General features: G+C 35.8%; 1 protein-coding gene across 1 annotated transcript in view; it reads right to left on the reverse strand.

The window, feature by feature from the left end:
• Positions 1-27,903, reverse strand: part of CNTNAP2 (contactin associated protein 2) — a 1,023,368-nt gene that overhangs the window by 391,014 nt on the left and 604,451 nt on the right. Inside the window, exon 10 of the mRNA XM_058800058.1 lies at positions 16,016-16,187. Within this exon, the coding sequence (XP_058656041.1) occupies positions 16,016-16,187 (172 nt within the window). The remainder of the gene's footprint in view (positions 1-16,015; positions 16,188-27,903) is intronic.

Below are 27,903 nucleotides of genomic sequence, written 5' to 3' on the forward strand. Positions count from 1 at the left end.
ACCAGCTAGCATTTAGAAGCACATTCAACAACACCGAGAAAACACTCTGTAGTCCCTGCCACCAATCAATTACCCCTGAAGGAGGGAGAAGTTGATCTAAAGGTTCCTTTCACAAAAAAAGATTTCTTATCATCAGATATCAGCACTGGAGCTCTAAGTACTTTCTTCTTTGATATAGCACTCACAATTTGTCCATATGCTCTACCCAATTAAAACGGTAGGAGAAACAACATGGAATTACAGAGTAGACAATTTTGGATATGCACAAATCTAAATCAACTTGTTCCCTTTAAAAGCCTAGGAGTTGTGTAGAGGTCCAGGAGCAATATTTGGCTTTGGTATCTGGGTCATTTTTCCTCACTTAAAAGAGAACAGTTATTGATCATATAGGATTCATTAATGTAGAAAGCCTTTTTTGTTTTTTTTTTTTTTTTCTGTGTAATACTCCTTGCCCTCTGCCCCAAGGATTTAGCTTGTGCTTAAACCATTTAAACAGCTATGTGGCTTATATGTCTTTCCAGTTTAAAAGTCTAGTTTCCTATTTTTAAGTAAATTTACTGTTCATCCTGACCTAAGATTTCTGTAGCTACAACCCACTGTCACTTTTCACAGCAAAACCAGTACACTTTGTAATAAAAGTAGCAGTTCTGCCAAGGCAAGATAAAGCACTGTTCAAGCCCTTCAAACCTTGTATAAAGCAATGCTTACAGGTTCCAATTCTGATTTTTAAGCTTGCAAACACTTCACTTTTTAAAGTTGTACACACTCCTCATCTCCTTCACAAAAAACTCCTTTCCTTTCCTTTCCTTTCCTTTCCTTTCCTTTCCTTTCCTTTCCTTTCCTTTCCTTTCCTTTCCTTTCCTTTCCTTTCCTTTCCTTTCCTTTCCTTTCCTTTCCTTTCCTTTCCTTTCCTTTCCTTTCCTTTCCTTTCCTTTCCTTTCCTTTCCTTTCCTTTCTCCTTTCCTTTCCTTTTTCCTTTCCTTTCCTTTTTCCTTTCTCTCTCTCTTTCCTAATCTCTCCTTCTTGCTCTCTCTCTTAATCTCTCTTTCTTTCTCTCTCTCTCTTCCTTTCTTTTCATTTCTGTCATATTCTAGGAGAATAAATTACCTGTTTCAATGGAGGCACAGACTTTTCATAAAGTATTTCACATTACAGTGATTAGCAACTGCATTTTCTTTGACTGCTTGTACTTTGGTAGGATAAAATAAATGAGCCTATAGGTATACATCTGTTAGGTTTAAATAATACATGAAAGTGACTGGTAGCATTAAAAAAGGAGAAAGCAAATTTTTCAAGGACAAAATACTGTGTGTTCAAACGTATTTCTAACATCAAATACTAGCATTATATGCTTAAATCAGGAACTTTACTTCTTTAAAAACATAATTATACTGTTCAAAGAAAACTACTGAAACCACTGTGTACTTTTATGAAATGATACAATGCAGCTATATTTTGCAGAGCACATTTCATACAAACTGCATTATAAAATGTACCACAGTCGATAAATAAGAGTTACACAGTCAAAGAACAAACAATAGCAGAGAGAAAAACATTAAGTTAAGAGAGATGGAGAAGAATATATTCTACAAAATTTGAAAGGAAGACAGAGTCAGTAAGACGAATATACAGGCATTTCTAGGAGGCAACAACAATAAAATGAAGGTTTTCAGAACAGCAAAAGTAAGACTGTGTAAATAAGATACACAAGGTTGCTACCAATGTAAGCAGATGAAGGAGAGTGAGTTACAGCAGCAGAGTTCAAGTCATCATTTATTTTCTGCCATTTTCTGACTAATGTTCATATGGTCAGTGAAACATTAGGAAGCTGAAACATGCTGACAACCACCAAGGTATAAGTACGAAAAATTGGCAAGACAAGTCCAAGTAAGTGCTGTCAATAATAAACATGCAAAATAAAGTTCAGGGGAGTTATCTGACTAAATGTTGGAGTAGTTAACCTTTGATCCTATGATTGATCTTGAGTGAAAATAAGAAACCACCAGAGGAAAGCCAGCATGCTGAAAACTTGTTACTGTTTGTGGAGGTCCTGAATCAAAGAATCAGATATTAATAAAATAACAGATATTATAACTACTGCCCCCTTGAGCAATGCTTCAGATGAGTAAATTTAATACAATAGGCACCATACCATGCAGGAGAGATCTTATCATAGTATTAGTACAAAATATAATTTTAAAAGGTAACTAGACCTTTAGAGAGAATTAAGGAGAAAGAAACATCAGTAAATTCTACAATGAACAGTGTTGAATCTGAGAAAGGAGTAATTTTGTTTGTTGAGTTAATGATTTTGGGTCAGTTTGTGTAATAGCACCAAGTTAGTGTCTGTCTGGAGTTTATTGAGCAACCACAGAGGAACATAGCTGTACAGTACTGTAAAAAGTGCAGAAATTGTGCTATTGAAAAGGCAGATCAACCCCTTGATATAAAAAAGAGCACATATTGCCTTTCATGTTGAAGTGAAAAGAAACATTATAGGAGTTGGATTTTTTTTCTTTCCCCCAGAATTCTCTGTAGGTTGGTATTCTTCTTTTTACTAGAAAAATGAAAAGACAGGTGAAAATAACAACTGCCTTCACTAAAACTGACAGTGAATTTCCAGCTTTCTTTTGAAGAATAGGAATTTAATAGATAAGGTGTATCAAAGACTCTCCTTGTGCTTGTGTACAAATTGACTACCACTATCAGCTTTATAATGTCTAGAAAACATTTCAGTATCTTAAGTTTTAGGAATTTGATCTGGAAGGAATCCAGAATTTAATAGAAATCCAGGAGGGTGGACCAGTAACATCCTTACACAGCAAGCAAATCTTAAGTGAAAAAATTAGAAGCCCTTAAAAACTGGGAGGCTGAGTGAAATGAGCATTCAGATTAAGAAAGCATTGTTATTTGACTCATATCACAGGTGACTTGTTCTATATTTATTTAGGATTAATTTCCTTTGTTTGCTTGTTCATTAACTGTCTGAAATGAACAAAGTAAAGAAAAATTTGCATGGTATTTCAATGTGGAATAAATCTTCCCTTTAGATGATCACTTTCATATAATGCATTAAATTCATGGGCTATTTAATGATTTAAACCTTGAAAATCAAACTATGTTACATATTATGCACCAGTTCTTCTAAAAAACTCTGAAAGCATTTCCCCTGCAATTACAGTATAGTAAGCAGTAGTTAATCTATCAGTCACAGGTGAGTCAATATTTCTGAATGGCATTTCACAATGTTGCCTTAGAAATGACCATGTAAATCTGTGAGAAAATAAGGATGAGCAGATATAAATCAACCAAATAAATCCTTCTACAAACTTGTTTGAATCAATCCCTGAACAATGATCTACAAAAGCTAACACTGATTACGTGAAATCCATACAGGATCATACAGATTAATCACAACAATCACAACGTTGTGCCATGAAAAATTGTAAGGTCCAATGAAAGCTTCTGCTTAGATTAAAAAACTTCTGGCTGATAGAGTAACTATTTTTTTGCCAAAATAGAAAGCTGAAGTCTAATTAACTGCTGCTCTGTATCGTCTGTCTTAACAATGAAACTTATGGCAATGACAGAAACATTGAGATGTTATTAGCAAAATGCATGGCAACAGATAAACGTAACTAATGTATAAGCAACAGTTATTTTGTCAAGAAATAAGAATCAGAATTTTTTTCAAGGCACAAAATTATCTCCACAGGTCTGACATCTATAATACCCTAGGGAAATTGTCTGCTATTGTTATATCATGTCAATTTGATTCAAATTCTTGATCCAAGGGTCCTTACAGGCAGTTGCAAAGGCTTTGGAATCCTAGGTACAATTACAAACACATGATGTTTTTCATATCTAAGCACTTATTTATGCTATGGGACTAAAATCTCTTCTTCAACTCCCCCAGGGGAAAAGTGCTGCACTAATTGGCACTGAACACTGAGTTTCTTATTCACCAGAATTGTTTCTAATAAGAAAAATGTATAATGAGTATTCCACTGAAATAAAACCCTGCCAATGTAAAATGCATAGGCATTATTTCTATGCTTTTTCTAGAAATCAGAAAGTAGACTATGATAGTTTATCTATCTCACCTGCCTTAAACCTAGTAACAAACCAGCTGCATAGGTTTCTTTGGCTTCTTTTTTGGGTAATTTACATATAGTTTTGAATAAATATGCAAAATTTTGCAAAATTGGTGTGCAAGTTAGTTTAGGGTACCTAAATTCAGCAATGCTAAGTCCAGCTTACAGGCTGTGGCTGAAGCTGGCCTGAAAGAAACTTCTGCAGGGCTTTTACATTCTCCTAAGCAGTAATCAGGCAACTAACAAAGGACAACCAATTAACAGAGCTTGACCAGGCAAGCATTTCTGTCTGGAAATATTGTCTGAGACAGAAACAAACCTGTTTCTCCTACCACAGTCAACTAAGATGGAAAGGAGGACATGAGAAGCCTTGCATGTTACTGTGCTTCTTCTGCTGCCTGTCTGAATATTGATCACCAAACTGGGACCCACCACAGATGGAAGACACTCCCTTGAACACATAAGTACACATGGGGGCAATTCCAGAGAGGCTAAGCAATGAAACTGGCTTTGGCTTCACTGAGAATCTTCTAATAAGTAAGTCTCTTGTTAATATCTCTCATTATATACATTATTTAATATAGCTTTATTTGTCATAAAACATCTGAATTTCTTAGTCTCTCATAATAACAGAATGGTCAGTTTTACTGGTGTGTCAGAGTGTTATCTTAATTAAAAACTTTAGAGCTCTGATGAAACAGCAAAAACCATAGCCTAATAACCAAAGAATTACATTACAGAATGGCTTGGGTAGGAATGGGCATATTTCCATCTTTTTATTTTCATTGCTTTACTGTATTATTTTATAAAAAAGCTCCAAGGAATGTAATCTTATTCTTCAAAATTGAGAATATTTTGTAACAGAAATTGAAAGACCTAAGTGCCAGGAAACATTTTGTTGCAAATGTACAAGTATGGACTTGATATAAAATTCTGGAAAAAATGTTATACCTATGATTTTTTCTCTTTTTTGGTGATAAAAAGTCTTAGAAATGGTAAATATAAAACATATTTATTCTGCAGTTATAAATTAAGTATTGCACCATTAAGCATTCCTCAAAATTAACAGGCCTGTAAAAATAACTTTACTTTTGGGATCACTCAGGTAAAGCTCCACCTTATGTTATTTTTAATCTTTTTATAAAAATAATAACAAGAAAAAAAGAACAGAGTTACTGCACAGATTAAGTTTTTTATTTCTGGTGAAACCCAGTTCTCTTCATATCTCTCCTAATCTAGATCTCTATTCAATATTCATTTCCTTTCAGCACCTCCTTTTTAAAAACAGCTAATATAATCTAATCTACTGGTGACATTTACAGGGAATGAATGAAGACCTGTTTACTGAAACCTTATATTAGTTAGTTTATTTAAACTATCCTTCCAGGAAGATATCAAGGATTAAGCAAGTAGCATCTGACACATATTCCTCCAAGGACTTTTGTTCTTTCCAATTTCTTAGAAGAAATCTGGTTAGGTTTTAACTCAATTTCTCATCAAGAATTGCCACCTGCTTTTAATTTGATGCACAACAAAAATCTGCAGACTCCCAAATACTAAAATGCATCATAAACTTTTTGTGAATTAGCTTTAAATCCATTCAACATAATGCAGGGAGGAAGATCAATTTAAACTGGAAAACAGGTTTGATGTGGAACTGGAGAGGCAGAGTTCAGATCTGTGGTCGGCCTCAATGTTTATGTGTCATCCTGGTCAATCACCATGTGGCCCCAAACCACTTATGTGCCTACGGAGAAACTTATGCAGGAAAACACCATCTGGCTGCTTCACCACCTAAAGTTTACATAACAAGCAAGGGAAAAACCAAACCTCTCTTCCCTCTCTTTGCTCTCAAACCCTTCTGCATCCTCCAACTAATCATGTCACGTGCTGAAGTACAGTACAAGGGTTGTGTGTTAAGTTCTCCCCTCACTGTGCCATACATGTATGTTCTCATTTGAGACATTTCTAGGCCATAAAATTCCCATAAAATTCTGCCTACGTTCATCTCAGTACCTTGCTCAGTATTTTGTCTGTGGTCAGTCCCATTTTTTGATCCTCATGTCTGCTTATTTAGGATATACAGAATTCAAGTCCCTCCATGCCAGTCACACAGGCTGCCAAAAAGCTTAGGGAGCATTAGCACATGTAAATACTGTAAAGAATATAGGCCTTAACCTTTCTCTAGCTGCATCTTCTTTAAAGGAAGAGGTCATGAGAAACTCAGCAGAAATACTGAGATACTCAGGAATTCAATATTGCTGGCTAAAGGAAAGCTTAAAACAAGTAAGGTGAACCTGTTCTGTCCAATGTGCTAGTAGCAGAAATGAATTTGATCACATTTATTTACTTTTAGGTGGCACTGTATTGTTCTGCAAAAGATCTGTGGAATCAGTATCTGGGAGAAATATGGTATTGAGCAGGAAATAACACCTTCCTCAATGGATAGACAGTCATTTTTTGAAAGAGTCTAACACTAGCAAGCACTCTCTACCAGCAGAAATACTGAAATAAGCACTTCATTTTGAGAAAAGGAAGCTGGAGAGATACAGAGACAGTATTAAGCCTAATGCACATATCTACACATTATTACTATTACTAATGATTTCCAATGATGGCATAATAATCGCTTTTTTTTCATGTTTTAAAGAGCAACCTGTAACTACTACAAGACCACTTCTAATCTATTAGGCTTATAACTCTATTTTTTACTATAACTCTCACCAGTGTGAATATTCTGCATGAGTTCAATATGCTCATTTTAAAATTATAATGACTTCTGGAAAAAAAAAAAAGAAAGAATGTAAATCCAGAAAGAACTATACAGCAAAGGAATTTCTGCTAAAAGTCAAGTTGCATCAGAAAGAGCTATACTTATTTGTAGCAGTGTTTTATGCAAGATAAACTATTTATTTTGGAGACTTTATTGCTTGCCTGCATGAACAAGAGATGGACCCAACATTTCAGTAAGAGAGACATTTGTTCAAAATTATTACTACTGAAAGATATTGCCTGACTACGAAATGGTTATTCTATGATTTAGCTTCTTCATAACATATCCAGTAAAAATTCCAATAATCCAACAGGACCTGCTGTCCTCCAGATGCACATACTTCTAATGAATGAGTTAAATTTACTCATAGCTTGATACCTGATGACAAATTCAGAGCTGCAGTCATAAAACTGGTTATAATTGTAATTGTACTGTACAGAAAGAAAATGCCTATACGAATTTGTTTCTAGTATCAGGAAAATATTTAGAGGATATGGCATTATTACTTATTACAACATTATGTCAAACATATCAAATATTAGCATGCCTACTAATTATAGAATATAATCAAATCTATTACAGTCAGTAGTAGACAGAAAGCCTACTTGTTTGGATAATGATTATCCACTTTCTTTTAATGGGAAAAAATAGTGGAAATACTGATATTCATATCTTGGAGATTAACAGTTAACAAATGCAAATGAAAGGATGATGCAATTTTAGTCTTATTTAAAGATTAGTAGGAATACAGACAGTTCCTGAAACTGCTTTGCGTTGGTTAAATGTTTTGTAAACTTTAAAATTGAGACAACAACCTGGCTTCCTTTATTTTGGAGAATGAATGTGTAGAGACAGTTTTATTAAGGATAGCAACACTGTTCATCCAGGAGAAGATATCTTAATCACCAAAAAATAAGCAATCTGCAAAAAATATTAACTTTTTCAGTTATGAACTGATGCGCAATAAGTGATGAATAACTTGACACAGTCATCAAAGCATTTGACTTGAGAATTCAATTGAGTAACCAGGGAGCTAGTTTCAACAGTTTTATTATGGGATCAGGTAAATATTTAGCATCTAATCGTGGGAGAGTATAAATTTCATGTCCAAGAGAGCTTTCTGGATGTTTGCTCAGTGCTCTCATCTTCCCCACAGGAGAATGAGAATAAAATAATAATTAAAATAATAATTACGTATGAATGTAATACAAGCTGCACATTCAATCAAGTCCCTTGAGCAAATTAATGCATGTAAGAAAAAACAAGAAATTCATTTCCACACAAAGATTTTGCTCACGACTTTTATAAATTATAGATTACTTCATTTAATTAAGCTGTTCCCATATTAGTCATGTTGTAGCAGACAGCAAAAAAAAAAAAAAGCAAAGGTTTTGCCAAAACAATCTGCAACATTATTTAAATAATATTTTAAAAGTTTGCCACTATTATCAACTTTTCTTCAAATCCTTTCCCTGCTAGTTTTACCAGATTAGTAAACACTAGCAGTTGTGTGCCTTCGTGGCAGGAACCCCTGTAACTGTGGCCTCACCTTTTAAAAAAACTATGCTAAAGTGCTTGAATGCATCCCAAGAAGGACATCAAAGATGGTGAAGGGACTGGAAGAGGGCCAGAAAGATGCAGGGCACGAGTGGTGCCTTGGAAGAGCAATGCAGTAGGCAGGAACAGAGCCCCAGGAACCCCGAGGAGCCCTGACAAGGGCCATGTTTAATGGCACCAAGGACAAGAGGCAACTCATGGGAGCCACTCCTGGGCCCACGCTGGAAGTTTGGAAAGCTTCCTCTCACTAGATGAGAGGCATGAGGGCAGCAGGCAGCAAGTCAAAACGGCCCAAAAGAGGCCAAGGGCTGTGCTCAGTGCTGCAGAGGAAGGCAAAAGGTGCTGCAGGGGACAAGAGGCTGCCCATCTTCATGGCGCGTGAGCAGTAGGCAGCAACCTGGCCAAGAGTGCAAATTAAACAGCACATGCTTGATGCTGCAGAGGAAGGCAAAACCTGCCAAGGGCCAGTGCCAGTCTTCCCCAGTGGAAAACTCCTTCCTGACCCCAAAGGTGGTAATCAGCTATACCCTGAACTACACGAGACCTGCCTCCTCATCCCACACAGTGGGCATACCTCCTAGGAGAAGCCTGACTTCTACTCTGCTCCACCTGAGTCCATGGCAGGGTCTTCCAAGAATGAGCAAATGCCCTTGGCCTGATCCACCTTGGGAGCAAGAATCCTTCCTGCACCTGGCAGGGCTCCAGTGTGTGCTCCAAGCACTGGGATGCCTTGCAACTCCTTTGCTGTCACAGGCATGTTTTATGAAAAATCCTTTCCTTAGGATTTTTTCTCCTGAGAAGCTGAGAGGCCTCAGGAACAAAATGTAAACAATGATTGTCTGCTGCTGTGGAATGTAGCAGGTACATCTGTGATTGGTCTCATCAATCAATTAGGTGCAGTTGTTCCTAATTAATGGCCAATCACAGTCCAGCTGTTCAGACTGTCTTGGTCAGTCACAAGATTTTGTTATCATTCCTTTCTATTGCTTGCTATCCTTCTGATGAAATACTTTCTTCTATTCTTTTAGTATAGTTTTAATATAATATATATAATAAAATAATAAATCAAGCCTTCTGAAACATGGAGTCAACATTCTTGTCTCTTCCCTCATCCTGGGACCCCTGTGAACACCATCAGACTCTGCATCTCTTTTCTTATGACTTCTTCCCCTGACTCCACATGGAGTATGAGGACAGAGAGTTCTGGAGTACTCCTTAAGTACACTCCCTTTGTGTTGCCATGGCTATCCACCAAAAAAAATTTCAATCCCTCAGATGAACTTTGAAGGGACCCTGCTGCGAACTGGTTTTGTGGTGGAGCACCTCCAGAAGAGCTGTCCTGCCTCCACTTACCCTCCCTCAGCTTCAAGGGATTCCAGCAGCTCCTCAATGACTTCTCTCTGATGTATTCCAGCTGATTTAAGGCCACCTACAGAAGTGGGAGATGGCAGGGTGCTCCCATTTGTCCTGTTCCAGGGCACTGTGCCGCAAGGGTGATGGTGTGCTCCATTCCCAATTCCACTTGCAACAGCCTCATCCTCCTCCCAGCATCTTCACAGGAGAACCTTTGGGATGCTGGCCCCAAGGCAGTCCCTGTGCCAGGGGGCCCAGCATGCTGTCCCTGCCCTTGGTGGAAGTTTGACACTATTACCAACTTTTCTTCAAATCCTTAAGCACTTGGCACAGCTGCTGGGTGACAATGATGCATTCTCTGCCACTTTGCTCCCAAGAACAAACCTTTCTTTCAGACCATGGAGAAAAACAATCCTGCAGCTCAGAGGCTACCTCTGTTATCTGTCAAGTTATGCAGAGCTGAGCATTACATACTCCTCCTCCTCTGAAGTATACCTAAATGTTTACTGACTTAGGTCTGTTGTAGCACGAACAAGTGTTTTTCATGAACAAATAATCCACTTTCTCATGAAAATTATTTCAGTAGCCTACATTTTTAAATAACAATAACAGACAAAGAGTATTCCTTAGAGTAAAAATGAAAGATTATTTTTTTCCCTCTCTGTGCTGAGCTTATATAGGACTAAATACAGGACAAAGAGCAACTGAGGATTTGCTGAGATTTCAAAATGTTCAGGCATCCAGCTACAACATGATGTACAACTGACACAGTTACTTGAAAGAGCCTTATAAAGATGTTATTGACTATTGTAACCTGTGTAATATAGGATAAAATGAAATAAAAAAAGACATGGCAAAGCCAATAAAATAGCATTCAAACCATCTGCATCTCAAACCATTCAAACTTGTTTAAAGAGGTACTGATTACTCTATTACAGTATTTAAAAGTCCTTTTTTTCTTTTTTTTTTTTGACACCTCCATGATCTAATCACCATGTTATTCAGTCTTTCTGTTGTTGTCTTGGGGAGTCCCATTCTAACTAATGACAGCTGGAAGATCCAGCTAAGTACTGCACAGACTCAGTTAAATTTTGCAAGTTATTAAAATATTTCCAGCTGTGTGCAAGGGACAAGGTTTGTTAACACATGGCAAACCCCAGCTTATTCAATTTTTAATATTTCTCATGCTTTCTTTTTCCTGATTTTTACAATATTACCCCATCCCTTTTTTTTTTTTAGGAATGGCGATTTTTTCATAGCAAAAAATATTGCAAAAAACTAAATTATACTTCAAAAAGAAAGGTAATTCAACTACTCCTATTTTGTGGTTAGCTCTGTAGAATTTGTAGCCTCCTAGCCATCTAGTGATCTGTTAACATGGCAGTTGTCACTGTGTATTCTGGTACATAATGAACACAATGGACATAATACAGAGCATTAAAAGCTTTTTCATCTGAGGTAAAATCTCTGCCTACAAAGTCACCTTTCTGGACTGAGATAGGTTATTATGTAAATGCACATGAATCTCTCTCATTGAAAGGCAGCTTTCACCTCCATTTCCACATAAAAAGTTTGTATGGTTACACAGAGATGTGGGGAGAAGAGGAGAAGGAGAAGGCACATGTGGGGAAAGAACAGCAAGGAAGGGCAGGATCCTAAGCCTGTGTATAGATCCAGAAATGAAGAACTTTAACACTATTTGGCATGACGATATTTAACTCCAAAGGAACTTTGTCCTGCTGCCAGTTACAGTGTGGCCATATTTGTGTACCAATATGCTTGCTGTGCTCTGTTATTTGGATCAATTATTTCAAACTTTGATTAGCAATCAAAAACTCAGTTGACAGAATGTGGCTGTATGGGATTAAAGCTGTCATACAGAGTGTATCCCCACAGCAGGTAAGTGATAATCGCCCAGAAATATTCTGCTGCACGTATCTGATTACTTAAATTAATCTTTAATGTGAAATTATTCTCAAAAGCTGCTATCTAATTCATCTCATTGTGTTACAGAGGGAATCACACTCTTTATTCATTTATTAAACACCAGAAACAGCCACATGAAAAGTTTTAATTTTCCCCTCCATTTTTTCACATGTAACGCAGAAATTTTCATCAAAATTGGCTCACATGCAGCATAATTTCCAATGGCAGATTTGACACTGTATTTTGAAATCACTTTAGTTTTGCATCATTGTGATTTTGTGGTTAAAATCCATTATTCTAGCTATAATAAAGACAGGAGAGCTTTGGAATTCTTCAAGACTGCTGGGATAAATTATTCTTGTGCAGTGTCCTGTGCTTAAATCTGAAAGTACAACAGTACCACCTGGACTGTAACACAGCTTCAGGTTGTTAATGTTAAGTAAAGGAAGTGAAAAGGGACCTGTGCTGTCACAAGCAATGAAACATGTGGATCACTGTGACAACAATGCAACTTCCATTGCTAATGTAATTACAGGTAATTAAGAGTCAGAAATAGGGATGATTTTTTTTTTTTCTCAGTAGCATTTTAACTGCTTATAATTATACATATCTGCATGAAATTATACGCATTTATACTATTTAACTACTGGTAAAAAGAGAATGTTCCTTAGCTTTGGTATTCCCCTGTAATTAGATCTCAGCTTGCAATCTGTGCAATAAAAAAATGCTCATGTGAGGAAAGGAAGAAAAAATAAAAAGACACTGGTTCAACACTTGTATTTCCCAAGTACAAGTGGAATACTCTAACATCACTATTCATCTCACATTTTTCAAAACTGCTGGAAATAAAATGCAGAAACCTTTTCCATACCAGGCCATAGTTTAGCTCAACAGAAGCTGGGACTTCGGAAGCAGTTACCCTCAGGCTGGTGCAGCATAAAAACTCAACAAAACCCCAGTAACTTTTGTTATTTTCTTACTGAGAAAACTCTCCCCTCCTTACTAACCACTCTGGCTAATGATGAAAAATGCCACCATTTCCAACTTCACCTTCTGTCTCCTGAACCAAATGGCAGAAGCCTGCAGTAAGAATAATTCAATGTGACAGCTTATCTTTTTCCCCAGTGGGGGTCTTTACTGAAATGTGGCTATGAAAGCCATTTCCATGTTGGTGATGATGATGACTGAAGCCTTTATGATTCAGATCCAAACTAGTTTAAAAAAGCAGGAGGGTCCCACTATGACAAGCCATGAGTATCTTCCCCTTTCAAAGGAAGAGAAATTGAGTTGATATATAGCACACATGGTACTGGCATTCCTTAAAAGAAAGTTGCATAAAAATGTTATATATATGTCATATTGTAGAAGTGCTTGTAAACTCTTATCTGCAGATGTTAATAAGAGAGCCATGAAAATCCAGTCAGATCTAAAGCTTGGCATTGTTACTTCTCAGCCAAAGGATTTGTTCTAAAGTGCAAACTAACGAGAAATAATATATAAGGGGAAAACAACAAACTTGATTACATCTCAATCATTGAAAAAATCAAAGCCAACCCTAAGAAACTTCTTTGGATATTATTCTAATTTCCTGGGACTATAGAACTGCTATTCTGCTTGCAACACAATCTTCCTGTGCTTAAAAAGCATAAATCTAAGTCATAGAGTTTCAGCTTTTATGAGCATGATATCAGCCCCCAAGGTGGTAGAAGAGAGAAGCAGACTGAGAATATATTCTCTTATATAAAGAAAATATAAATACATATATACATAAGCATAGATAAAACACTGCTATTTATGCCAAACTCCATTATGAATACAGGTGTTTATATATTTGTAATAAACTAAATATATAATACACAAAAATATAGAAAACATAATAATATTTTCAAATCATAAAACACCACTATATATGACTTTCATGTGGCACATGGCATTATTTGAAATATTTGGATGTATATTATGTGTAATACAAAGAAATAGCTTCTAAATAGTAACTTCTGCAAAAACTCAACTGCCAAATTAGCTGCTCAACATAAAGGAAGCCTTAAGTCTTGTATTTCATAAATGTATCATAAAGCTTTGATACTAATTAACTTACACTGTAAGTTACATGTCATTATGTTATAATATATTTCAAATCCCTAATTCTGATTAACTTTGCTCTAATAATGGATTTTTTTTTTTCTAATAGAAACTGTCATAAATGTGTTCAATCATTGAGATCAATACAAATTGTTGCATAAGCTTAAATTCATCCACTGGAGGAAAAGCAGAGACTTAATTAGCTGTATCTTCATGTCCTTTCTTTCAAGTCAGTTTGCATTTCCAAAACTAAATATTAAAAATAAAACCAAGTCAAACTGACAAGTACTGACCACCGAAATTCTTTTTAATTTCAGAAATGTGTGCGTAGACAGAACAAACTTCACCCCTACAACACCAGCTTGTCATATGCTCTTTTCATTATTACTTCAACCTTCAACAGGTCCATAGGAGAATCAATATAAAGTGGCCTGACATGCCAGAGCAACTCTCTGGTACGGCCCAAAGCATGTCCTGTAACCCTGAGATTACTGCAGTGGTACACTGGGTCTGGCTGCGGTGGAGTCGCTAAATTAACCTTTTCCCAGCAGTCCATGGGTGTTGTGTTGCCCAGCTGTAGCTAAAACCATAAAAAAATAAAACCGAAGCTGGTACCACATCACTCTTCTGGCTTCTGGGTGCTGGACAGCTTCTCTGCACTCCCTTCCCCTTAAAGGCCAGGAGGAGAGGGTGGGTAAGAGTCTGGCCAAAGACATAGCTGGGGGAGCTGAGCCAAACTGAGCCTTTGGAAGCAGTTTCCCATGGGAAATTCAATACTGCACAACAGCACGCCCAGCAATAAAACCTCAGGGAATGGAAGAGGGAAGGAGTATGCTTAGTGTTATGGAGTTTTTCTTCCAAAACAACCACTACATTGGCTGTGGTGAGGCTCTGCTTTCCAGGGAGCAGCTGGACATTTGCTTGCCAATGCAAAGCAGTGAACAAATTTATCTTTTTTCTTTGTTTTCATTTCTTTTCTTATTAAATTGTTTTCTTAATACACAAGTGTTTTTGCCTTCCTTGTGTTTTTCTCCCCATCTCTCAGGACAAGGGACAGAGCTGAAGATAGGGGAAGTGTTTGGCTGGTGGCCATGGTAAACCTACCACAACCCATTTAGTGTAAATGGATGTCTACATTTCAGGAAGAAAAGGCATTTTGCAAGACCAAAGCAGTATGTTATATTTTGTTTTTTCCACAGCATCTATGTCTGAGAGGCTCTCAAAAATAAAGTAGGAAATTAAAAGAATGCATTTCTTTACCACAACTATGCATATATTTGTTGATGATATCCAAAATCATTGAGCCAGTTGAATATCTCTCCTTGGAGATATACAAAGCTCAACTGGTCCTGAGTAACCTGATGTAGCTTTGAAGTTGGCTCTGCTTTTAGAGGGTGTCATAAGCACCAGTGGTTGGTTATTATCTGAATTATTCCAGGGTTCTCTGATCTAGTACCCCTCGCTTCTTTCAAAGCACTATTTGAAATAGCCATTTTTGGCCTTCCAGCAGGCTTGCAATGGCTTTAATGTAAGGTAATTTTCATGATAAGCCAAGCTGCCTGCATTCAGGAGTTGGGCTACTTGTTCTTTCTGTCTTTCCTGGTATTTTCTTTTTTGCACCAACAAAGAAACAATCAGAAGCAACAAAAATGAACACAGTTCAATGGTTGAAAAGGTAGTGCCAAAGCTGCCCTAATTCTCAATTACTCTTCTCAGACTGGAAAAACACCCAAACCCAATAAGCATTATTTTAATTAAGTTCGAGCATTTATTGCATTCACTGATGTGCAAGCATGCAGACCTGCTTTACTTCTCTGAGAAACACAGAGAAGCCAGAAGGGGCTGAAGCCAGGAGCCACAACTCCTAGTTGCAAAAAAGGTCTCCTAACAATCATCTAAGAAACAGACAAAATGTGTGAGGAGTTTTCTCTATTCAAGGCAGCCACATTATTGACATATAGCCTGAGCCTGAATTACAGGAGCTTTTCAGTTCCTTCTCTGCTGGTGGGTGGAGAGATTTGAGAGTTGCTTTCTACTGCACCCTACACAGTCTACAATTTAAAGGCATCATCTCCATCTAACCACCTAAGCACTGGTTCCCACTGATAAAAAGTAGCCTTGACATGCTCACTGGCAGTGTCAGAACCACCTCTTCTGGATCACTGTATATTTTCAGAATGTGAAGAACATGTCAGTGTATCAGAGTATGGGTGATCTCTCCACAACTTACCTGTCAATAATGGCACACATGTCAATGGTGACATTGGCAAAGCTCCCCAGCTCTCCTTGCTCCACTGCATGCAAATCCACCAGCTGATCATCCACATGAATGCTCTGCATGCATCCTTGGAAAGAATGCTCAAACAGGGAGTGATCTGAGTCATTCATCTGTAGAGGAAACCCTGCAGAGAAGCAAAATAGAGAGCATTATTAACCTCATCTACTATGACTTAAGCCAGGATATTTTCAAATGAAAAGAAACACAGGTTTTCCTAGATGAGGGTAGAACAAAGGCAATGTAGGAAATATTATGAAGTTATTAATTTACATTGCAATGTTATTGATTTAAGTAATTGTCAACTACCTGAAGGAATTTATACAGTATGACTGATGATTTTTGTCTAAAGGTTGGAAGTTTTCTGCTACCTTTTCCTCCAGTATTCTCTACTGCTGCTTCTCATTCCTTCTTTCTCATACAAATATTCTTGGAGTAGGAAAAGGATTTATCTCCTTGCTATATTTTAGAACTCCCATTCTAATTTCTCTGATTTTTCTAACTACAAATGCAGCCATGAAGTGAATTTCCAGTTCAGCCTTCTCTAGAACTAAGGTTCCAGTCTTTGTCACTTTGTCTTTTTGTTCATGGACAAAGAATACTTCAAAGATTCCAGCAAAACTTGTGCTGGAATCTTTATGCAAACTTGAAAATAGTCCCAAAATCTAACATCCTTGATCACTTCTGAGGAATCTGAGGACGTGCTGTAGAATTTTCATTTTTGCTCTGAATACATTCATTTTCTTGTGTTTGAAGGTGGTTTACAAAAGATGAGAATGACTTAATGTCTTGCTCAGGCTAAAAGGCAGGGAGACAGAATATGTTTATATGCCATTGTTTGATTGAATGCCCTTCAAAAGTGAACATGTCAATTTACTTGAGAAAAACGTCCTTGATAAGACAGTGGATGGAGAGACTAATTCACTACTTATAAACCTTCAACAATGAAAGGTTTGTAAGAAAAAGAGAATTCATTTAGGATGGGAGCAGGAAGGAAGAGGAAGGAGAGTTTATTGAAAAGAAAGAAGAAAAGAAGGCAAAGAAGGTAAAAATCCTCAAAAATTCATAAAGGTGTTGAAGATTTCAGCTAGGTAGATGGCCAGCCATGAAGTGCTTTTCTGACAAAAGTAAAATGGCATACACATTTGCTGTGGTGGCTAAGACAGATTTTACAGCTCCCATTCCTTCTCCCACTTTTCTATCCGCTTTGCCAATCTCCAATGCCTTATGGCCTCTTCAATAGCTTTTGTGGAGACAGGAGAATAGAAGATTATCAAACAGACATTATTCAGTGACAGAAAAAAGTGATGAACTTAATTTTAAATTTTGTTCCTGAATACAGTTTTTCACATGCCACATAAATAGTTAAATTGGCTGAAAAAGAGGGCCACAAGTAGAAAAACAAGCAACAGGTGCTTGAGGTCAGATGATGCCTAATACAGCACCTCTAAAAAAAATACCCCCCAACTAGTTACACATAAATCTTTGCCAAAATCTAATTAAGATACATTTTAACTAAAAGGCTTTGCCAGAGAGTTCATATCATCACGAATACTTTTAAAAATTTTCTAAAGTGATCCCGCCCATCAGCTAAATTTGCTTTTGGTAGCTTCTAAATTTCCCTGACTCACTTTAGTAAGCATTCACTTCAGAGTTCACTGGTGGTAGCACAGAATTAATCAGGAACGCTATAGTAATTAAGCTGGGACAATTCCAAAAGTTAGTTCTGACAGGTATCTCAAGAAGCTGTGCTTGCCTTGAGGTTGTATCAGCGCTGGACTAGAATTATGACGCTATTACAGGAAGCCACAAACTGCTATGAGACACACATATAACAACATCACACTAACACACATTTGATGGAAAAGGAGAAGCTCCTTGGGAATGCCCCAAATCCTAACTAGTGCATAATACCCTCATCAGATCAAATGCCACCCCCCCAAACAAAACCTCAACCAACCAACCAACAACAGAAAAAGTGCTAATCATGGACTGTAGGAATTGTTATTTTGGACAGGCAGAAAAATCAAGCTGTAGGGCCATGATCTATTTTGTCTTTCCAGCAGGGCATTGGCTAGTGACTTATCTGATGAAACGAGGACAGGGCTTTCAGAAACCTGCCTCCTACTTTCTTTAAGTTGTTCTTTCTAGAGACTGATTAAAGGGATTTATGAGAGGCTTTACAGACAACAGGAGAGAGAGACAAAAGTGCAAGCTGGTTCTCTGCTGTTTGGTGGATGCAAACACAATATTTGCATGTTCCTACCAGGCTCTTTCCCCAGTTATATTTAAACAGCTTACTCTTTCAGTAAAATTGTGTGTTTTTGAAATGTCAGTGAACCCTAGAACTCCTCCCAAGTAAGAATCCCCAAAATAACACAAAGTATATTTTAATTTAGATCTTTAGTGCAGTACCAGAGCAAGGCTGGAAACCTGCATATCACCTTTGGGTTCAGAGCACCTCCACCATTCCTTTGGTTTAAATATTAAATTCAAGGTTATCAGCACTGGGGTAAACATTAATATTTGAGTAAACCCTTCAAAGCCAAGGAAATTACACAGATATATCTGAATATGATGAAAGGTTATCCACCATCCTACAAACACTAACTGAAAAATAAGATAAAAATTGAGAGCCACAACTCACTGTTCACATCAAAAAGAGTATGAACCAAATATCTAAGTTAAAAAGGTATTATTAGATTCAACAATTTGAGACCATTCCAGAACTAATCACAGAGGTATTTCCATACGAGATTCTCGGCTGTACTGCATCTGAAGTATGCACTGTATTAATGCACAGCTATTATTGCTCTCTGACACATTCTGCAGTTTGCTGCTGGTTGGACCTGTGCACAGAGAAGCGGCAGCTGGGTCCCTCAGCCTCGGTGGAGTCCCCACGTCCTTGGGTTTACTGGCTGGAGCAGGAGGGAGTCGTGGGATGGAGTGGCTGGAAGTGGCAGCTGCTCCTAACCTAACTACATAAATCAAGATTCCCTCTATCATCCAAGAGTGTGGTGTACCCTGAGTGTTAATCAGCTTAGGATTCTCAATTTTTCTGTGTCTATCAATGGATGAAGACTATAATTTTCCCATGTAAATGTCTTTGTTTGCCTGTCTTGCTGCTATTCCCTTTGCTGTTTCTAGTCATGTACGAAACTGGAAGAGGCAGGAGTTTTTTGTACTAGTACACCACATTTCATTATAAGTCTGTGGGGCTGACTGGGTGTCAAAGCATTTCAGTCATGTTATGCTCTAACAGGTAGTTATGCTTAGAGATAATTTCAGAAAATAATTCCCATTCCACAGGGAATGGAAGAATGGGTTTTTTTCAACCATATGCTTCCCATAAAAAATAATAAAATCTACTAGATAAGCCTTACTCACGTTGTTTTTGAACTACCAGGTATACAGTCTAATGTCCATTAATTTTGGTGAGACCTGGATATTTAAGATTATTCTGGTCAGAATCATTTGGGGCAAAGCTTCTGCCTTAAATGCAAACCTCAAAATGACCTAGTGCCTTGTGGTTTTAACTCAATACACAAGAAAATGCCTTCCCCTTCCAGATTCCCATTATTGAGACATGATTCACTTCCTCATCCTTCCCACAGTGAATGAAATTTTAAATAAATGAAGTTCTCTAACTAAATCTGACAGTAATGCTAACACTAGGAAGGCTAAGTAATGGATGAACAATTTGGACAGCACTTCATTGATTTTCTTGTTGACAAGAAACTATGTACATTTAAAAAATGCACATAAAATTCAGTTTGTACAGTCCAAAACAATGTTCATGCTTATGCTTACAAACACAAGTCTAAGTAAGGTAGACTCCATTATCCTGTAATTTCTGATGTAAAGAATCTGTACATTTCCATTTTGTTTTTCATATTTAAAGACCACAAAGGGAGGGATTATACTGCAAAGGTCAGACAAGGATTATATCTGAATTTTCCAGTGTTCAAGAAAAATTGCTTCCAAGACTTCATTCTGATGTACTAAACACAGAACAGCCAAATTCTAGATACAGCACCTGATTTTAGTTCAAACTTTCAAGAAAAATCAGAAAAGTTAGAATTTAATGCTATTTCTTTTAAGTCACTTCAATATAATTAAATAAACAAATTAAATAAACTATAACAAATGCAATAAAACACCTATAGTGTTAAAAACATATTCCTTTTCCAGTGCCAAGATCTACTATGTCTCTTTTTGAATCAGCTGAGTTCTACCAAAGGCATTCTAAAAAAGGAAGTTGAAGGAAGAATACATTCATGTTTATGTTATAATAACAGAGGGATGCATATATAGTCATAATACCTGATGTAATACTTGTTTCTGAGATTTCATCTAAGAATGAAATGTCATACTAGATTCTGCATGTACAATCAGAGATTATTTTGTACCCCTGTATTAAGCACTCAGATTTTATTTGAAATGTAATGCAAGTTCTATTGTAACAAGTTAATGATGGGTCAATGGCTATATACAGGTGGTACTTGATATTTTACTTTAATAAAATAAATACACTTAATTTAAAAAACAGCAACTAGTATCTTCAATATCTAACCAGCAATCCATATTATCTTCAACTAGTTGCATGGGTAGCTGGAGGATAATCAATAAAAATTGACTGATTTCAAGACTGACAGTGATTTTTATTGGTAGGGTTTTCAAGTACATGACCAGGACTCCTGCTATGTAGAATGAGAGACAGGAAACAAAGCTCTTTATCTGTCAGGATAAATAGCAGCACAGTCTCTTTATTACTTGAATGGTCAAGTAATAAAATTTTCTATATAAATCAAACAGAGTTAAAAGATGTTATTCTGATCCACAGAACAACCTCCAAACTCAGTGCCTAACAATGTACTTACATTGAAGATACAGCTGATGTTTCACATGTTAATAAAGAGGAAAAGACACCGAAAGAAAAGCTTGATCCACCTACCAATACAGATTCACTGTATGTTATCCTTGTTTCAGTCAGATCAGAATGGAGCTTTAAGTGTCAAGTGTAATACAGGCAGTAACTCGGGAAAACTAGAAGAGTCCTACTCCAAGAGCAGGAAATAAACCACACAAATTGCAGACAGGATGCACAGCATGAATTAAAATAGAACATTTTTTTTCAATTTCTATAAACATTTTTTTTTAAACTGTAGTTGTCTTTCTGTATTAGGGAATATAAGGCCTAAGGATGGAGTTTGCAATGACATTTGGATCCCACATTTAGCAACTGTAAGAACTGTTGTGATAATCATAGAATCATATAATCATGACAATAAAGATGAAAATAAACGTGACTTAAGCATCTTTCAGCTTGGTGGAATGTAGGAAGACAAATGAGAACAGGAACTACAATTTGTCTCTGTGTGTTACAAAGTCACCAACTTCTTGAATAAGTAATTTTCTAATAAACTAATCTTTACTTTTCCCTCATTGTTTTGTTTATGGAAATACAGAGGTTGCAATAAGGCAATGCAATAACCCAAAAAAATCTAAACTACTAACCTAAGAAACCCAAATATTACGATACAGAGAGAAAACCAGAGTTTACTAAAGCTAGAGTTTAGAACAAGAGGATGATGTGCTTCTGGCACTCCTGGGGCACACACGAGCCCCTTGGTAAAAACAAGCTAGCATTAATGAAGTCTCTGGTGGACTTCCCAGAATCTTCTCTGTACATGTCATTTGTAGTATGATGAAAAATTTAACTCGATCTCACAAGAATTGGCAGCACTTTCTATCAGTGGTGTGATTCCTGATTTTTTTTGTCTCCCTTGGAAACCTGCTCTTCAGCCATACCTCCTTCTCTAAGAATATTTTATCAGCAGTTTTATGCTTATTAACCGGAGCCAGTTCTGGAGAAATATTGATATTTTTCATTCCTTAAATCCCAGTTGCATTTCCTTGCAAGTTCTTGATACAGATTTTTTTAAAAAGAAGCTTCTAATACCTCTCTAGTTGAGGTATGAAGAATGCCAATACAGCACTACAGACTTCCTTTATTTGTGTGCCAGAGAAATTCTAGGGTTATGTGACCAAGCTGTGGATATAGGTCATGCAGAGCAATAAGAGGTTATCTGAACATGTAATTATAGTGGTATTGTTTATAAACAGTCATTGAAGAAAGAAACAGAAAGATAAGAAAAAAGTCTATAAGATACTCAGATGATAACAGCTGAGCAACCAGCTGTGAACAGACTATCTTCAAGCCACAACCCAACTTGCAGAAATACTATTTTACAAGATATTAAATGCCTAGGATGACAGCCCAGAAAAAAAAATAGAGGAATAGCATTTTGAAAGCACTGACAAAAGCATAAACAAAAGCCAGGTATACTGTCTTTGGTAGCAAACAGGAAAATTGTTGACAGTAACAATGAAGGGTAAGAATACATTATAACTGTCTCTTTCACCAGCTTTGTTGATCCTGTGCTTCTCTCAGATTGCTGTGGACCTTAGCGTGAACAGCAGTGGACTTCTCAAGAAAAACTGCTTTGAGACAATTTTCCAAATGGTTTGCTACAGAATTCATATTCAGATATGTTTGGGACTTCCAAATACTGTTGGAAAACAGCAGGCTTGTTACCCAGGTTGCATGGTAATGGCACCACTTCAGTTGAAAATGAACTGCAGTGGGCACTGAAGTACATCTCACCTTTAAGTTTGATATCTCTTTCCTTTTCATTTATTTTTCTGTGCCAAAGAAACTCTTCTATTATTAACCTTAGGTAACTACAAATATGATGGCTCTCCTATTTTCAAAGCTGTTTCCTGCAAAATATGTAAATCATGTAATTTCTAAATAAAGAGATTGTCTGGAAGATTGTACCCGAGCATAGGTCTGTTCCAAGATCACATAGAAACTGGACTACATGTTAAAAACATCCATGTGCTTTATTGTTACTGGGAGAAAATTTAAATAATTTAGCAGAACACAGGCATGATTTTCATTCATGAGAAATAATTTCAGTCTTAATAAATACCATAAGACATCTTAAATTGCTGTTTGTTTAAGTAGGAAAACTTCATATGCTAGTTCAAATAACCTTGACATGGAAAAGAAATATTTTCTGATAATCCAGAATATTCTAGATTCATAAAAGAAACTACCCATTAGTGTTCTTACATAAAAATAGTTAATGGAAAAAGACCTCTTGCAAACCAGGTATGATAATAGTCTATTTGAAAATTGCTGCTTCAGACTTTTCTTCTCTCAGAGCCATAGGCCTTACAAACACAAGCATATACCAACAGTCACCAAAATATAAGATGATCCACCACTCAGAGGTGGAGGAGAACCAATGCAATTATTGCATGAGACTAGTGTTAATGATTTTAGAGATGGAGAATGTGAGCCTATCTCTCCCAGCTCCATGACTGTGAGAAATTTTATGACTTTTCCCTCTTTATTATTGTTTCTGAAATTTTTCTGGTTTTCTGTAGGTTGGATGAAAGCTATACTTTTGCCCAGATATTTAAGAGTTAAAACAAAACATTCTTGTCTACTGAGAAAAAAAAAAAAAATATCATGTTATGGTAGCATCTAAAAATGGGGACCCATAAAGGTAAAGAATTAGGTAAAATAGAATGAATAATACACATAGGTGTTAAAATTGATACTTGTTCAAATCACAACAGAAATAAATCAGATATTATCTATTCAATGCACAGATAATTTTTCAGCTTTTTTTTGACTTGCTGTTCTACTTCCCTTGTGTTGTGTTTTTTTCTTTTTCTCCAGAAATCACTCTAATTCCTGCCTACTTCAATGGAATTTGAAAGTACTCAGCTCCTAAAGACATAAATAAAGAGTTCTCAGGAAAAGTAGAATAAAAAGACAAAGAACCAACTTAAAAGGGAAAATCTGACATATATTTAATCCTTTACTTGGAAAATGGCAGTGAAAATAATAAATGAGGACACTGAGATAGTAATAAAGTTAATATAAATAACACCATTAAATGGAAGACAAATGGAAAACAGCCCATATTGTTTGAAATAGTTCACTTAGTATAAGGCATTTAAGCACAGCTTTATGGTCTTAGTACAAAGCCAGCTCTGTTTCCTTAGAAACATTTAATGCTTCTAAGGAAGCAGAGTAACATTTAAATAAATTAATAAAAGGTTTTTTTATATAATATGAAAAATTAAAAACAATAAAAATGTATTCTGTTGTTTTAAGATGAAGGTTTTATTACCTTTACATGCCAGTGTCCATTAATAAAAATGTGCATGCATTGCTGAAAACCTAAAATATGAAAGCAGCAAGGGCTCTGTTTTGGACTAAACTCAGAAGATATTCCTGATATTACTTTTTAGATAATTCTTCAAATAACTTGCAAATAAGAGTAATGGCAGCAAGTTTCAATTATCGCTTACTGACTTGCAGAGAAGAAGTAAGAATGATCACTATTACCAGTCTTGGCTAATTTAAGTCAATCTAACACTTTATGTGCAATTTCTGTATCATTTTATAGGATATGATATGGTAGAAAATACAGAAAGCCACATAATGGTTAAATTGTAGAAAATTTGTACATTACATATATAATAGATCTATCATAGGCTTTATATTGTATAATAAAGAAAGTAAATGTACACTATATTTTCAAAGTTACTGTTACTTCACTTATGCCAAAAATATGCCATGAGGAAAAAAAAAATCTAGGTATTGCCAGAGATAATTACAGTCAGGCACATAGAAGCAGCACAAAATACTCTATCCCTATTTAGTGCCTTTAAGAGCTGAAGAGTGTGGGTATTGCACAGTTGGCATTAATTGTGTAATCTTATTTGCTGCTGCTACATGAACTTATTTGGTTTTTTTACTACTGCAAAGTAGTAGCTACAATATCACTAACATGAATTTACTTCAAATGAAAGCAGTGCTATAGAAGGCATTGAACCAATTCAGGTAACAGATTAACATGATTTACTTCCACCTGATTTATATTTTAATTAACAATTTCAGTACAGTTAGCAAAGGTGTCAAAATAAAAGCATTTAGTGATAAGTAGCTAACCACCCAAGACAAATCCTTTGAGCTACAGTTTGTATGACCACAGTATGTTGTCATTTTGAGGTGAACTGCACCAGTTTAGAATTGAGATTTGGTTTAGGTACCTTAGCCACCATTTCTAGTTTCAGGCCATCCACTGAACATTCTCCAGTATTCCCAGTTTTCTCACTGAGCTCCTATTGTCCTGTGTCTGCCATAAATAAAGACAGTACCAACCTCTCCAGAGATTTACCAAGAGAACGGAATTATCTTTTGACTACAAACAATTGCTTGGAGCTTGGTTGTTAATAAATTCTGATCACTGGAAAAGTGATCAGATTTGAAGTGAATTCTGATATTCAGTGCATCTTAAATGTCTGCTCCGACACTTCTGCTAACAGTATCTTACAGCACTTTAATTTACAGACTTAAATTTATCGGAATCCCAAAACTACGTTAAGAATATCAAGCAATTTATACTCTATGTACTTTCATATTCATCTCTTTGGTATATTACCCCATAGATGGTCTCTATAAGTCAAAACTAAGGATGTCCATTAAATACGCCAAGTGGTGTTGAAGAACAACATTGTTGATTCTTAAGAGGAAAACTGAAAAAGCTTTAAAAAAAGGGAATATTTTAAGTCATCCTGATAATTTTCACTTTTTTTGGGCTAAGCTTAGATTTTCCTTGATTAATCATATTTTTGTACACTTATTACCATAAAATTAAATAATTTGTCAATTAAGTACATTAGGTTACACGGTGCCTAATGAAGCTCCTATACAATGTCACCAAATTAAATGTAAAGGCTGTCCTTATGCTTATTAGAATCTTGTACAATAGATATAGCAATCAAATTTAAAATCTTAGCATTACAAACTACAGAACTGATTAACAAGTTTTTGCTCTTCTATATTTTCAGCTAATAATAGCTTTCAAGACTTATAAGAACTGTAAAGACATATGAATCAAAAGTGTGAAAATGTTTTTTTTCTTATCTGTTGCATTTTTTATATGTATTAGATGAAGACAAGAGCAAAGAAAGGCAAAGAGAGAAAATTGCATGATCATTCTGACACTTAAAATGCAAACACAGCAATTAGTAGTCATTGTTACTCACTGCTCTTTTTAGTAGACTAGCTATTCCATTTGCTTGTATTATGAGATACTTATAAACTGTTTAAATTACAGACACATTTGGGCAGACATAAGGTTTAACTTAATAAAGTATTTAACTCAATGGTAGAAGGGAACTTTATATCTGGGTTTTTTGGTTTTGCGTATTTTTCGGGGGAGAGGCCACGTCTTTTTTTGTGCTGGTGTTTTTTGTATTTTTTTTTCTAATTTTGGTTTTTGGCTTTTCTTGTTTGTTTCCTTTTCAGGTGTTCATTACTAGCTAAAAATATTTGGCTTTCTTATTCTTATTTAGAAATGCCTATATAGAATTAGATTGCCACTAAACTGTCTTGCCAAATGTAAAGAAAAATATCAGAGAAACCCTACAATGAAAATACACGCATTGTTTCCTTTCTGAATTTGAACTGATTTATCTGAAGCACATAATTTGTTACTATTTCAAGTGAAAAGTTATCAACTCTTACATGTATTGTAGATGGAAACCACTCACATAGCAGTGCATATTCAACTTAATATTAGGAAGAAATCCATAAAATTAATCAGAATGAACTCTGGGCAAAATAATAACAAAAAAAATTCATTTTCTGTTATCTCCATAATTCTTTAAAGCTCATAGTAGTGGGAACATTTCACTAAGCAGAAAGAAACAAGAGTGTATTTCTTTCTTATCCCTAGGACTTGAATGTTGGAAAGGACTAACATTCTGTCACATTTTCTTTAACTATTTTTTTCTAAATTGCTATTTCCCTCTCTCTCAAGAAAAAAGAAAAAAAAAGGAAAAATTAGAAACTGATCTTTAATCTTGTACATTTAGGAAATTAATGAAAAGATTCTAGCTGTTGAGTTACGGTACATTTCTTCTTTTTCAGCTCATCCAACCTCTACTTTATTACAAAGTCTGCTCACTCAAAACAAGGAATGTATACAGTACACAATTTGTGGATTGCACAATACCAAAATTAATTTAACTTCAATCTCTTGTCTTTTTTAATAATGATGAAAAAAACCTTCAGGCAATTTGTTTTCAAAGAAATGGACTGAAACGTCAAGATTAAACCACAAAATAATCCTTCTTTTTTCTTCCCAGGAGAAATATCAAGCCCAATGACACAAAGGAGATTTCCTAAACACCATGGCTGACTGTTCAAAAGCACAGCAGGCATAGCAACAAAGCCTCATAGAGTAGTGACTCAACATAAAGTCAATGAGAGTTTTTTTGAATAGCAAGTTACAGGACTTAACTGTGATAAATTGCCCTAGTCTTATTAAATCTTCTCTTGAAAGTGCTTCAGGATGCATGATATTGATTGACTGACATGCAAAGGAATTATGTTATTTTCTTGAAAGATTTTCTTTTCTTTTCTTGGAAATATACACTTTAAAGTACTCAGGGAAAATAATGTTACTGATATACTGCCTCTACGATGGATTTCCTCCTACGGTAATGCTGAATGACTCCTACCAATATGACTGAAGCAGTGAATCAAGGAAAGATATGCAAAGAATATTACAGCTACCCAAGTATAAAAGAAATCTTAACTTTTTAAGATTTTGTTGGGGGGTTTTGTATTGTATAAATATTACATTAATATTTATAACCTTAAAACTCTTGTTTTAAGAGTATAACTATTAATGCAATATTTATACTCTTAAATATTCAAAATAATAATAGAAGTTATGATGTATGAAATT

This window comes from Ammospiza caudacuta, chromosome 1 (assembly GCF_027887145.1).
Source record: "Ammospiza caudacuta isolate bAmmCau1 chromosome 1, bAmmCau1.pri, whole genome shotgun sequence".
Taxonomy (NCBI): Eukaryota; Metazoa; Chordata; class Aves; order Passeriformes; family Passerellidae; genus Ammospiza; species Ammospiza caudacuta.